The sequence below is a fragment of the Thermobia domestica genome, chromosome 17 (assembly GCF_964235325.1).
Source record: "Thermobia domestica chromosome 17, izTheDome1.hap1.1, whole genome shotgun sequence".
Taxonomy (NCBI): Eukaryota; Metazoa; Arthropoda; class Insecta; order Zygentoma; family Lepismatidae; genus Thermobia; species Thermobia domestica.
The window spans coordinates 113,987,389-114,001,664 of record NC_137470.1 but is presented as its reverse complement, the minus strand read 5'-3'; the positions used below and the strand labels follow the sequence as shown (position 1 = coordinate 114,001,664).

At 35.7% G+C, this 14,276-nt stretch overlaps 1 protein-coding gene across 13 annotated transcripts in view; it reads left to right on the top strand.

The window, feature by feature from the left end:
* The window catches only part of LOC145674301 (uncharacterized), a 209,987-nt gene that overhangs the window by 180,559 nt on the left and 15,152 nt on the right, over positions 1-14,276 (top strand). For all 13 annotated transcript variants that reach the window (XM_081744160.1, XM_081744162.1, XM_081744163.1 and 10 more), the window contains 2 exons: positions 5,732-5,837; positions 9,979-10,061. In XM_081744160.1, the coding sequence (XP_081600286.1) occupies positions 5,732-5,837; positions 9,979-10,061 (189 nt within the window). The remainder of the gene's footprint in view (positions 1-5,731; positions 5,838-9,978; positions 10,062-14,276) is intronic.

Sequence of the window (14,276 nt, the reverse complement as noted above, 5' to 3'; positions counted from 1 at the left end):
AGAACACAAAATTGCAACGCTCCAGATTCCCTACCCAAATTGTCACGCGGTTCGTATGTCAGTCTTCGAGTTTCTTCAAAGAATGTTACATTATCTGCTATGAGATCTGCAAACGATCTCCATTGTATAACTGCTATCTCGATAGAGGCAGTGGACAAAACTGAGGACAAAGCTGCCCAAAACAAGTTTTTGACAAAAAAAAAAAAAAAAAAAAAGGAAGAAACAGAGACAACATTTGTTTTTAGCCAGAAGCGCTCATAAATCACTACCACGTGACGCGAAGACTATTAGGGCTAGAGGTTCAGCAGAGAGCTCTCAATTCCTGGAGAAATTCTATCCTCTACGTTGCCAAGTGTAAACGGAAGTATACATTATAATTAATCTAAATTGATCTGGGGCATTAAATCAAAAACAGAAACCATGAACATATAGGTATTGCTGTTGGAAAATATCATGGAAAATTTTGAGACGGTAAGTGCAATATCTTGTTAAATATTCACATAGAAATATCTACGTGTTATCTTATAGGAATCCTGAAACACTTGCAAGTGGGTAGACATCCCCTTAATAAGAATATATATTGTACATTGTAGGGTCATACAATTGCTCATAGACTAGTTTTCATAAATTACTTCTATTAATTTATTCTATTAAAGAATCCATTAAGGCTTACTAATCTATAGTTTTTAGTAGGTAATGGAATTATTTATCTTTTCTATCCCTACATGACATTTTGAAATTATGGCAACCCTATTATTCAGGTATTTTCGTACAACACTTTGAGTTCTTTAGATATGTTTACGTCGTATTTTGTAACTTACGGGGTGACCCAAAACATCCTACCAAGAATAAAGGTGTATTGTACAGGAACAAATAAACATAGATAGTTCAAACTAGACTGATTACAATTTACACGAACTGGTATTTATAACACAACATATTCGATGTCTTTTGTCACACACTTAAATTATCTTACACAATCGGATTGCAAAATTGGACATCATCTTCGTGGGAATGTCGGGGAAAATGACCAAAATTTCTTGCTCGATATGTTTTCATCTCGCCCATAGTCTTAGATTTCGTGTAGTAGATATAGACCTTCATGTGATCCCATAAAAGGAAATCTAATTGATTCAAATGAGGTTATTACGAAGGCCAGTCGACGCGAGAACCATAGTGCTTTGGATAATCCAATACAATGAAATTTTACCCGAAGTTCATGGAAACTTGCGAAAATCTAATGGAAATGTCCACCACCTTCCACAAACCGCGGGCTCGCGTAACCCATAAATGACGTGGATGAATTCGTTCTCAAGCACTTGGCTATACCTCTCGATGACACAGTTTCCTCCGAAAATACTGGTCCTTCAATCCTAACCCTGGAGAGAGTACACAACTGCAGCCACATGTTTCGGGTGAGGACTTGAAGCAGTTGCAACATGGGGAATTTCTAGTTACCATATCAACAGTTCTGCAGGTTCACGAAACCATCCAACATGGTTCCGAAACCATTGTTCGGCTTTGCTCGTCCGAAAAACAGATGATATTGGGTGTTCTTTCTGCAATTTGGCCTGCATTGTGTGCGCAGTTTCTGTCTCATGTATTCCTCTGCTAATGACTCTCGGGTCTATATGTTGTGGAAACAATTGAAGATCTGCCTTTAGAATGCGTTGCACAGTACTACATGCGAACCATAACACCCTAAGCACGATACATAGTCTTTCTGCAAAGAAACATGAATTTTGTTTGTGTTCTCTTGGATTGGAATTTATAATTTTTCTCATTAACGAGGGTGCATGAGATGTAGATCTACTATTTCACGTGGGATTCGAACATGAGCTACCACCGAGAACCGAACCCAGGTCTCGCATCTCGATGTGAACGGCCTTTCTCCATGCAAGTGATCATTAAGAAATGAACATGTATTCCTGAATTTATTCACTAGATTTGTTATTATATGTCTGGACAAATTTTGAGTCTTGGAATGTTCGACGCACTCATTCTGGACTTTGGACTGTCAGAATGCATTTTTCTGTCATTAATAGCTACTGTTCAGTGGTCTAGGTGCCCAGCTTTCTAGTCAAGCAAAATGGAAACAAAAATATGGCTACTAAACCGTTTTGATGTCATGAACATGTTCATACCATTACACCTACTAATAGCTGAGATTTTAACATTTAGTCTTGGTAGGTGAGATTTGGGCCATTCTGTATTAGGATTCATATTTGAGTTAATTTCGATATGTAACATATGTGTTAATTTGTAGCATATGTATTAATGTAACATATTTGAGTTAATTTCTATAATTTAGTCTTGGTAATATACATTGCTGTTTATAGAAATCACAACATCTGAGTAGAATGAAATGTACACCACAGATTCTTCACATGGCTACCCAGAAATTATTATAACTTTAAAACAGTGCAACGCTTCTTATTTTGATAAATCAGTAAGATTTGCAGTTTTTATATGCTTTTGCGTCGTGGAACTGAATCAAATAGGCGTTAGAAATCGCCGGCCACGCTCGTTATATGCGAGTCCGCAATATTTTCTGCTGGAGGACAGTGAAAAAGAAGGTGTCTTCCAGTATCCCACATATATTCTATAAGAGACATGTTAGGCGCCTGTGCAAGCTAGGAAAACACCGGTACTCGTCGTTCCTCCTAGAAAGCTTGCGCAGTTCAAGACACATGTTATTGGGCATTGTTATGCTGAAACGTGGCTTCCTTAGTTGTCTGAAGAAGTGTTATGGTCTCTGCTTCTACAGCTTCCTTGATGGAGCGACTGAGGTTCTTCACAATGCGTTGTACCGAATGTACCTTACACTATCATACCTACCACTCGGCCGTTATGACGTTCGAGAATGCACACTAATAGATTGTACTCTCCTCAATATCATCTAATGAGTATTCTGTCTTCACTGTAAGAAAGGTTGAAACCTTGTCGAAGACACGACTGCCTGTCACTTAGTATAGCATCAGTGTTATTCACTTGCCCATTGTTGCTGATGCGTTTGTGACTCTGAGTCAATGGAAGCCAACGCAAAGCATGCGTACCGCCAATTCGATGTTGAGCATAGACCCTCGAATTGTCGACGCAGAATGTTCACACCATTTATTTGTCCTTCCAAATCGAGCTAATACTGTGGAGGATATTGTAAAGCCCGTCATGATCTTGCGGATGTGAAATCTGTCATTCCGTTTTGATGTCCCATTGTGCCGTCCACTATACGATCATGCTGCTTATTGTCTTCCTCTGTCCACTGTTTCCACCACGCATCAGTGATGGGCGGCAGCCGTGTAAGCGCATCATTTACACGATAGTGAAAACGGCCTTTTCATCTGGAGCTCTTGGAAGGCACTCATCTGTTTGCATTTTGCCCCTTCACGCAAACGAGACATAATGGCACCTGACCCATGTTTCTGTTCATTTGTCCATGCTCCACTACTTGTGTATTGCGTAAATCATCCTTCCATGAAACTACTTTAAGCACTGAGCCGAGATGCTGCTGGGCTAAATACATGCGCCACGTCACTGAAATTGTACTCCTTCGTACGTCATACTCAGCAGTAAAATACCTGTGAGTGTACGGCGTTCCCTTGATTCCTTCTTGGTATCGTAACTTCCAGAAATAATAGTGTCCAATATCTTGATGATCGGGCCTTGCTCGGTGAAGTAGAAAAAAATTCTATGACAATAATTAAATACATTTCTCTACATATGCCTCTAAATTAGTGTTCAAACTTGGATCGAGTTGTAATTATATCTCTTTATCGTACCCTAAAAATCATTTTCAATAGCTGGTTTCCAGTAAAAATTTACAATCAACCAGATAATTCCTTGCTCACTTGAAATAAGTTTTCCCATTGACGCACTTAATTGATTTTTACGAAATCGGGTCTTAGCTAAATAACTTGCATGTACAATAGAAGGTTCTCTTAAAATTTTATGAATATTTGTAGAATCGTTTTTAAGAAAAAACTGAGATCCTCCCAGAATGAAATTTTCTACAGATACTCTTAATGTATTTTCGAAAGTTATTACCTAGCTAAATCATTTCCTCGTACCCAATTACAAGTCATTTCTTGAAAATTGTTAACTCCGAAATGTTTTATTCTGCAGGAGCTCGTAAACGAATTTTCATTCGAGGCTTAGTTTAGGTCAGTGGTTGCCAAACTTACGAAGCTTCTGAGCTATCGTATCGTTTTTAAATCCTAGTGTGACCTATCAACCAAAAGAATTACAAACTTTTTTTTTTTTAATCTTACATTTCTTCATCAACTATAAACTAGGTGTAAACGGAGCCTTAACGTGATCTACCTAAAATGTCCCCGCGAGCTACTAGTAGCTCTTGATCGACGGTTTGGCGATCACTGGTTTAGATACTATCTTGTACTCAGTCCCTAAATTTCATAATAATAATAAAAAGAACTACAGCGGTTTTCAAAACGTAATTGAGGTATCTCAAAATAAGTTTTTCCTAAAAACGTCCTTAAGTGGGTTTTCTTAATGAGAAAATGTAGCTAAGTCGCTTTCTAGTATTATCGAGTGAGAGTTTTGTGAAATTTGGTTAAAATTGTTAGATATATTTGAGATCATCGCGAAAAAATCTTTATGGTGTCCCCTGAATGAGTTCCACAAAGCTACCTAGCTAAATAGCTTTCTTACATACAAGCAAACATTTTCACCAGTTACCATGAAAAGTGTTGCAGCCGATTATAATTTAAGTTACTCAGAAATATTTTTTTATACATACACCCTTTCTCTTGTATCCAAAAATCATGTTTCACTTTATTTCATTAAGATCGTTAGTCTTTTTCAAGATATAATATAGGCGTTAACTCCAAAGGTGATGTAGTTAGACCCCTTTGTCGTACTCAGGCATTGGTTTTCATCAAGTTTCAGGCAAATTGTTAGAACAGTTTTGAAGTTAAAATTTCTAATCATATATTGATTAATACAAGAATTTCTCTCTTATATTTTGGGATTAATCTTCCCGATAAGTATAGTTGTCTTGTCCACGTTCCACGTTCTTTGGAACAATAAGATTATCCAGTGCCTGGTAAATTATATTACTTCATTCATGTTTCGAATTGTCACTTTGTTATTCTGTGAAGATTGCTGAATATTAGTCAAGTGAGAAACGAACTCCTGATTTTCGGTTCTCAATCTATCTAAATCATAGACTGGTTTCCCACAGAATATTGCGAGATATAGAGATAAAAGGAAATGAAGAGACCTTAGAACTGAGTGATAAAGAAGTTTGAATTCCATTAACTCTTTTCACCATAATGAGTATGACAATTTGTGCTTGAGATATTAAGCAGGGAATCTGAAACTGTCTGAAAAGCTAATATGGAAAAGGCACTTACATTGTGTTTCTCCGGTAGCTTTGAGCTATCCTTGAATTCTTTGCCTCTGCACGTCTTGTGTAAGTCTAAACGAATGCAAGTCAGTAGGACTGAAGTGTGGAAGGCTAAATTCAGAGGGTACTTTTCATATGGAATGTCGGATTGCAATCCTCAGGAATTTTGATTTTGGAAACAACCCTGATTTAATCCATTCAATTCAGACAATTGGTAGTGTACACTCAAGCCAGTCTTAAATTATTTACATGAATTAATAAAATACTATTTAAATATTTATAATTTAGAACAGTTTTGGGGGTTTTTAAATGTTGCTATACTAAAACGTATACATTAAATACTAATGCTGTACACTTTATTTTCAGAGATTCGGAAGAGGAGGTTGTGGAAGAAGTGCAACAAGAAAATCAGTTGCAACATATGTTTGTAGATCCCGTTTTTGGCAACGCTTACTCTGGACCTATCTATCAGGTAAAAAGATCGCCATTACTGGCAGATTGCTTTCCACAAACATAGTAGCTCCATTGATTCTGTGACACCCCATTTGATTGTGTTCATAATTTCAGTTTACTTCCTCCTTTTCTCCCGTTTTTTTCCAACCTAGCTTTCAATCACGAGCCTGACCAATCACTTTCTTCTTGACCAGTCTTAACCTGTTTCTTCCAGTATCCTTTTCTTAACTACCAACAGCGGTGTTATCTGCCTAACTTTTCATAATTGCTTCAGGGTGTGACAAGAGGTTCACAAATTACACATCTAGTTATTACATTGTGCTTGTCCAGAAATGTTTTGACAAGTCATTTTGTTCTTCATTGACACGGAGAAAAAAAGCAGTACCCGTAGTTGCTTTTGAACATTAAAAAGGATATAAAACGAACTGGATTAGATTTGGTACAATGTAAGTTAGGAAACGAAAACTCGTATATATATATATATTTCCTAAAGCGGAAAACTTATTTCGTGGACTGTGTAATTCCGATTTCTCGTTCTTCGATGGCATTACGGATTCAGGATTTAACAAAAAGCTCTATTGGCGTATTCAAAAATCAGCTAGTAACTTAAGAAATCTAAAGGACAAAGTTAATATCTAAGAATATATGATTTCCAGTATAACTATTACTACCTTTTCTCTACTTTGGGTTTTATTATCATACTCGTGCGTATACACATTTCTTATTTCATATTCACTTAAAATAATTAAATACCTACGTAAATAAATATATAAATAATAGCAATAATAAGTATTTTGCTTTGTTGCGGAAGTTGCTATACACAAATTATAAATTGGCGTACACATTTAAATTTGTTTACCAGTTCCCTACGCGAAAATCAAAATAAAGAAAACACTGATATGTAAATGAATTACCCATCCCTTGATGAAGAGGCACTTAATTGTCATAAATTCACAAGTTAGGAAGAAGAAATTAAAACGATATAAATCAAAACCAGCAGAATTTTTCAATAAGAAAAAGTTCCGACGAAACTGTTTTTATGACAAATTTCAGTTGTCTATGTGATTTATTCGTTCTATCATGCGTTGCAGTCCTGCAGATGACAATAGAAATGTCAGCAACAAGGGAAAAAAATACAGTGTGCGTAGTACAGTTGATCGTTCTTTATGAAGGCTGTGACCGCTTGACGTAAAAGGCCGTCGAATGAGCACATTGCCCGGTAAAGAGAGAAGCTAGTTGGTCCGTTGATTAGAGTTAAGCGTTCCTTTCAGCACCAAGGCTATATGAGAACTGGACCTACAGTTTAAGGTTGAGTCCGAACTAGGACAATGAATTTAAATTTCAAGACTGGATATGGAGATATGGAACTCAGAACCCGTACACTAAAGGCGCGCGCGAAAGACGTTAGACCAGCGGTTAGGACACTAAAGGATTAGTAATGAGAGGAGCATTCACTTTTTTTTTTCCGCAACGAATTTGTATGCAAGCAGATGTTAAAATTTGAGATGCTTGAAAGAAACGAAACAGTTCGTATCTTGTTCATTATATCTTAATCTGGAACACCTTGTTCAGATTAAAGAATGTACTGAAAAATATATTGAAAGAAATTACAAAAGAAATGTTATATATATTAAAATAAAATAAACTGAGCCATTTAACTCGACAACAATGTTCAGTATCTCGAGTAATTCTTTCTGTTTGTACCAAGGATGTTATAAAATAGAGGATCTGCCCATACAACAAAATCGTGAAGCCATACGTCACAGCTTCGCCACTCGTACTCTGCCCACTCCGCGCCACTAAGATCGCAATGTTTCGAGCCAACAATCATGGCGGAAACGAGAGTAGCCAATCAGACGTGCGGGCTCAGACGATGCTCGATTGTTTTTCGGTTTCACTGAGTTCATATCATGAAGATACGTATCGGCAGATCCACTATTTTATAACATCCTTGGTTTGTACGAAATTTACTTGAATTTACAGCATGTTCTCATTCTTTTACCAACCAGACAGACTGGTTTACTACTTGTCTTTTTCTTCACCAAATTAATGCCACAGGCAAGTTCTCATTCCTTCACCAATCTGACAGACTGGTTTACTATTTGTCTTCTTCATCATTAATTTAATGCCCTAGTCAAGTTACGTCGTTGGGGGTTTATTAAGCATATAATTAATAAAATCGTTTTACACAGTAAAGTATTAAAAGTATATAGTGGAAGAGTATAGGATGAGAGGTGTTACTACCTCCCACGCCGTGACCTGAATATGTACTTACTGTCTTACTGAATAAAAGACCCTGCATGTTGCCTGCTTATTAGATGGTACATGGATTGCAGTGATAGCAGATCTTTACAGCAATCATGTGTTACAAGCTCCTACCACAGAATATATTAAAAGATTCATGTAATGTTTATAAGCATTGTCCATGAATTAGTTGCTTACTTTAAGATCTCTAAGGTTATTGATGATCGACAAGAAGCGTATAAGAATTAAGACGTATATCATGAACAGTGCCATCTTAAGACCATTATGGGCGTTTTTTCATACACTGTGATCGGGCCCCTAGGTGGTGATAACGCCAGCTTTTCTTTCGTAGGGGAAAAAGTGGAGGAGCCGATTTGGGAGGCAGCTAATTTTGTATATACCGAAAAGGATAGTTTGATATTACCTGATCTACATTACAATACAACTTGTCTGCGGGGCAGTCGAATGGCACTCGCGTTTCGTGCCCCTTCTGCCGTCGCCACTGCCTCTACGACTAAATTTACACGTAATATATTTAATTCCACTCGTGGAGGTCCAGAGCAAGTGACCATCAGACTCATATATTAAGAGCCATAATCTTTAAAAGTGTATATATTTTGTCTGAGTTTTCATCCTCTTTTGCGTCTCTAGTTGTTCTCTTAACCCTAGATTACTATCGTGTTTTTCTTATACCACTATTGCTACCGATATATAAATTTTACAACCACGGAACGCTGACATAAGCAACTTTCCACTATGCCATCACAGGGCCAACTAACCAGTGGAAGCACTGTGGCGCCGGAAGTGTATGTGGTTATAGGGAGAGGAGCTAAGCAAAATCATGAATGCACCTAAATTTTACAAATTAGTAATTATTTCTCAAAGGTTATTTTGGGACATCCTGTATATTCTGAATTTTGTGATGGCATAAAATATAATGACACTTATTCAAAACACACCTCTGGTGCTTGGGGTCCCGGGTTCGATCCCAGCCCCCGCCAAGTGAACTTTGTGGTGGACAAACACCGTGTGCGTGGGTTTTCTCGGGGTTCTCCCGTTTCCTCCCACTTTCTTCATTCCACCATTTCATTCATTACTCATCATCACCGTCTCCTTTAGCCTAACCGGCATAACCGTGGGACGTAAAACTCAAAGATTTCATTTTTTTTTTTTTTTTACTTATTCAAAACAGTTATATTAATTTTAAGTATCTTAATTCTGCCATTCATTTTAACTGTAAAAAATGTATCACGGAATATATTGGTTTAATGAACTGACTGAACACAGTAATTATGCACACAGGCTATTAAAAGAGTACTATCCCAAAGTAAAGCCTTATATTTCCCTTCTCTATGCAGATATAGGCCCGAAACTTCACGAGTAGCTGTACAAGGTGTCAAATTTTTACTCCAATATGCCAGGAGAATAATCTGACATTCTCAAGGTCAAGCAATAGATGGCGTCATACTCATTGGAACAACGAATTTTGATCGTCTAACAGTACAAATGCAGTAACAGCTTGGAAACAGTTCACTGAGCATTCTGCAAGCAGTATGGATAAAACAGAAACCAATACGTCACACTATGATCAGGTTCTTGTAGTATTTGTAGTACTGTTGGACGATGAAAATCGTTGCTTGAAAGTGTATGGCACTATCTATTGGTTATTCTTAAGAATGCCGGATTATTCTCTTCGCATTCTGAACTGTAATTCTGATATTTTGCACGGTTGCCTGTGAAATTTGGTGTATTTACCTGCAAAGAGAAGAAAAAATATAAAGCTTTACTTCTGCTTGTGATATGTAAGTAACTATGGTTACAATATCCGAAAACATAAACAATATGTATATATATATATATATATATATATATATATATATATATATATATATATATATATTTTATCATTTCTTTAGCTGAACAGACCGGAAGAAATGCCTTGGTTGGGAGAGATGGAGGACCATGATGATACAGAGTCTGTCATAACAGTTGGGACGAGGTATTATTCTTGTTTCTTTATATTACTATCATTCAAGTTGACTTTGTTTCATTAGAGCTTTGTTTCCTAAGCTACATTCATACTTGTAGTGCATGAAATAGTTATCACATAATTTATTTTCTGTAATAGAAACTAATTGGCCTATTTTAGTATCGAAAATAAATTAGATGAAGCCTAGCGGAAAGTGTTCCACAAGAAATTAGCTACTATACAATAATAATAATAATAATAATAATAATAATAATAATAATAATAATAATAATAATAATAATAATAATAATAATAATAATAATAATAATAAACTAAGAGCTCTAACGTTTTTCAATACAATTGGTAATGAAGGAGATACGTATAAGAGCAGAAACTTGAATTGAAATCTTTAGGTGAGACAAACGATAAGTTAAGAGGGGCGGTGCCGTGCCGTTGTCCACGAAGTTTATTTTCAGACTGTGATATTGAAAATCCAATTTTTTTAACTCTCACATCAGATGTCTTTCCCCTGTCATGGCCCTACAGTGCCGCCTAGAAAAGAATTCAACCCGGCCGCGATTCTTCGGCTTTTCTCGGAGTACTCGAAGCGGCATGAAGTTGAACAGAACCAATAACAACGTCTTCCTGCTAAGAATACGTCTTTGGAAATAGTTTAGAAAGCAGTAGAGGTATGGTGTAACATTCGCTCCCATGAGCAAATATTCTTATGCATTTTCAATATATAACGTTCAAAATTATTTTATATTAGAATACTTATTTTTGGCAGTTAAAGTTTCTTTTTTTTAAAGTAAGCATCCCTTCTCCTAACCTCCGAGAACCATTGCCTTGCATCGACCACCCACTTTCACCGAAGAAGGGTCAGTAAGGTTCCCCCCTACTCTGGCTGAAGGAAGCACACCACCCAAGTTGAAAAACGTATTTTTTTAAAAGAAAGCAGAAAACTGGACAATGGTCATCTACTCTACTGCGCCATCCTTCACAACGGATTTTCTTTTAAAATAAACCAGCCACTAACACAGAGAGTTTCTAATTTTTAAATTTTCAAAGAAGAGAAAAAAAAATTGTTGGGAGTTAGTTGAAAAGCACTCGGGGAAGTGTGTGGCTGCAAGATCTTAGTGGTGCAAAGACACAGACAACTCAAGATTCCTACATTCCGTTCACATATTTTTTTTGTGTGTATAAAGAGAAAAATCAGAATGTGTGGCTAAGTGCATAATAGTGGTGCTTTGCTAGGATAACCCGCGTGACAACATAAGTGACAGTTACTCGCTCCAGAGCCATTTTATATGTATAAAATCTAGATTTACTTACGTATATAAAAACTATATATATATATATATATATATATATATATATCGTTCGCAATTTTTTTAAACATTTTTTTTTATTTGGTTAAATGACGTAGTAAGCGGTAAAGTTACATTCCCGCTCCATAGTGGGGATAAAATTCAAGATAAATAAGAAAAGAAAGGAAGAAAGATTAGATGACCAGTAGGAGATACCAGTAGTGGGGAAAGCCTTCCAAGAATCCTCGTCTCGAGAGGAGGTAGCCCAAGGATCAGAAAAGACTCATCTGCCAGAGATGCAGCCGTCGGGTTATGAAGGAAGGACTTCCATGACCCACGGTGTAGTGTATAGCAGGAGCTACATCGCGTGCAGTGTAGTGTGGTGGCTTCGCAGCACTGAGGTAATTACATCTATAGTGGACGATCCAAAGATGCAAGGCAACGGCGAAAAGGTAGGAGAAGTTTCAAACATTTTTCTCCCTTGTTACGATTCAAAGCCGGAGTACTTTGGCCGATCCCATCTTCTCATCTATAAACTCTGTGTAGCATCAGGTCGGAATAATTATCAATATTCCAATTTTCTGTCGTTGGACGGAAGGAACGATTTATAAACTTTATTTTTTTAAATTTACATACAATAGCCAGGGTGAGTTTTCTACATTATTTTTATTTTATTATCATGACCATGCAAAATATAATTGGAATTTCTGGTATGATTAATTAACGTTATGTAATATATTTAGAAATGGAATTATATCTTAGTGTTAAAAAAAGTTAACAAACAACAAGGGTTTCAGATCTCAGTTCAGCATTTACATTTTTGTTGTTGTTGTTGTTGTAACATAAATTTATCAATTATACTGGTACTCGTTTAATACTGGTAATGCAGTGTTGTAGAGATATCAAATTTAAATAATTGAATAGGCATTATTTGCAAAGAGAAAAGTTTTTTTTTTTAAGAATGTGATTGTAAGCTAACTGTTCCTAAAATGTGAGAAATGTGTCAACAATATATATCCCAGTTATATAAGCTATGAATAAGAGTAGTGTTGAATGACTATCACGTTATAATGAAAAGAACATGTAGTTAGAAGTTATGTGCAACTGTATGTAGTTCATCTAGACCGAGTGATAGAGAGTAAATAAGGGAAATGATATATATATATATATATATATATTGCGGCATCAAACTATGAATTAACGTGACTCAGATTAGTTTAGATGAGGAATATTAGGCTTAGGCGTATCCCCGCAAAAGAAATATTTAGAAAGACAGATATTCCCCAGCCTAATTATCGTTACTAAGAAATATTTACAAGAAACGTATTTACAAATTCAAATGTCGACATTCCCCAGCTGGAGTACTTGGCCAAATACTCGTTTAACCTCCTTAATTACCACCATGAATATTTGTTTAAATATATATATTCTGTGTATATGTAAATGTGTATGAAAATACCGTATATTATTATTATTATAGAAATAATTGATATCATTAAATGTCTTGTCTTGAGGTGATTTATTTTTTTTTAATGCTAGATATGTATATAAATTTGCTTATGTGTTTACTATATAGACCAATGCGTAAACAATAAGGTTTTAGAAGTGCACGTCTGTCCTATCTTCTTTTCTATATATTTTTTTTTTTGTGATTGTTCTCATCTTGCTAGCAAGTCAAAACCTATATTTTTTTTCACTCGATAACTCACCTCTTTCTACTTTCATCAATTTCTTTTTATAGTTCTCCTTGAGAGATTTAATTTGTGTGTAATGAGTACTTTTATATTCGCTAAAACAATTATTTTGCTATTGTGTTAAGTTAACAAATCATAAAAACAGAGAATTCATTTCAATCTTTCTTTGTAACTGTCCTAAACTGTCAAAATAATATTGTTCTAGAAGTGCTCTGATTTTGTAGTATGTTATATATATATCAAAAATAGTAGAACTACAAACAGGAAGCCGAAATCCTTCAGATTTCGTGAATAGTACCAAATTTAGCATCAGTATAGAAGGATCTGGTTACTGAAATATCCTTATTTGAAGGGATGGAGAACATTTGTTTAATTCTTTGTTTTTAAAAGAATCTATTATTTTCTTTTAAATCCATGTCATTGTTATTTTGTTAACTAATTTATGATTTTTTTTATTCATTTTTAAATTCTTAAAAATAAATTTTATCACTGTTACCTAAACTTCATGTAAATGTTGTCATTTGTTGCATTGCCATTTTAACTTTCTACCCTCTCCAAATTTTGGTAGATCATTTATTTTTATTGTTGCACAAACATAGGGAGAGAGAAGCTGAGCTGACCGTTTCAGGCTTAACAATCTAAATTATTCTTCTTCATTTAATTTCTCTTTTTTTTTCTAAATTTTATTCACTCGGCAATTATTTTTATTATTATTCACTTACTGCATGTGGTATAGTCAGCACAGCCCGTCTCTTGAGTACCAAACTAGTATGTTATGTTTCTTTCAGCTTTGCAGCATGTGGATATTCTGCGAATATTAACCTGCGATTTCTATACCTAAACTTTCGTAATAACTACGCGCCTACTTTTTCCTAGCACCCTGGTTACACCGTTTTTGGGGAAAAAGTAGAGTGAATATTAGTTAACATTATAATTTTTACTTTCTGTTTTATCTTTCGGAGAACAATAATAAATTTTAAACTTGGAGACCTGGAGTTCGAGCCCCGTGCCATTAACTTCAGCTCTCCATGAGCTACGTGCATCTCGATATGATAATTAACGAATCCATTCTCAGGAATCGAAATTAAATTTACCTCATCATAAATTTGATTCCCCATAATAGTCTCTTTTTACAATGGGATGGGAAAGGTATGTGCTAGTGGTCGCGACCATGGCACGGATGGAGCGTGGATCTTTTCTGCTGTCCTTTCGCCATTCATTTCATTATCAGCATCAATTTTTTC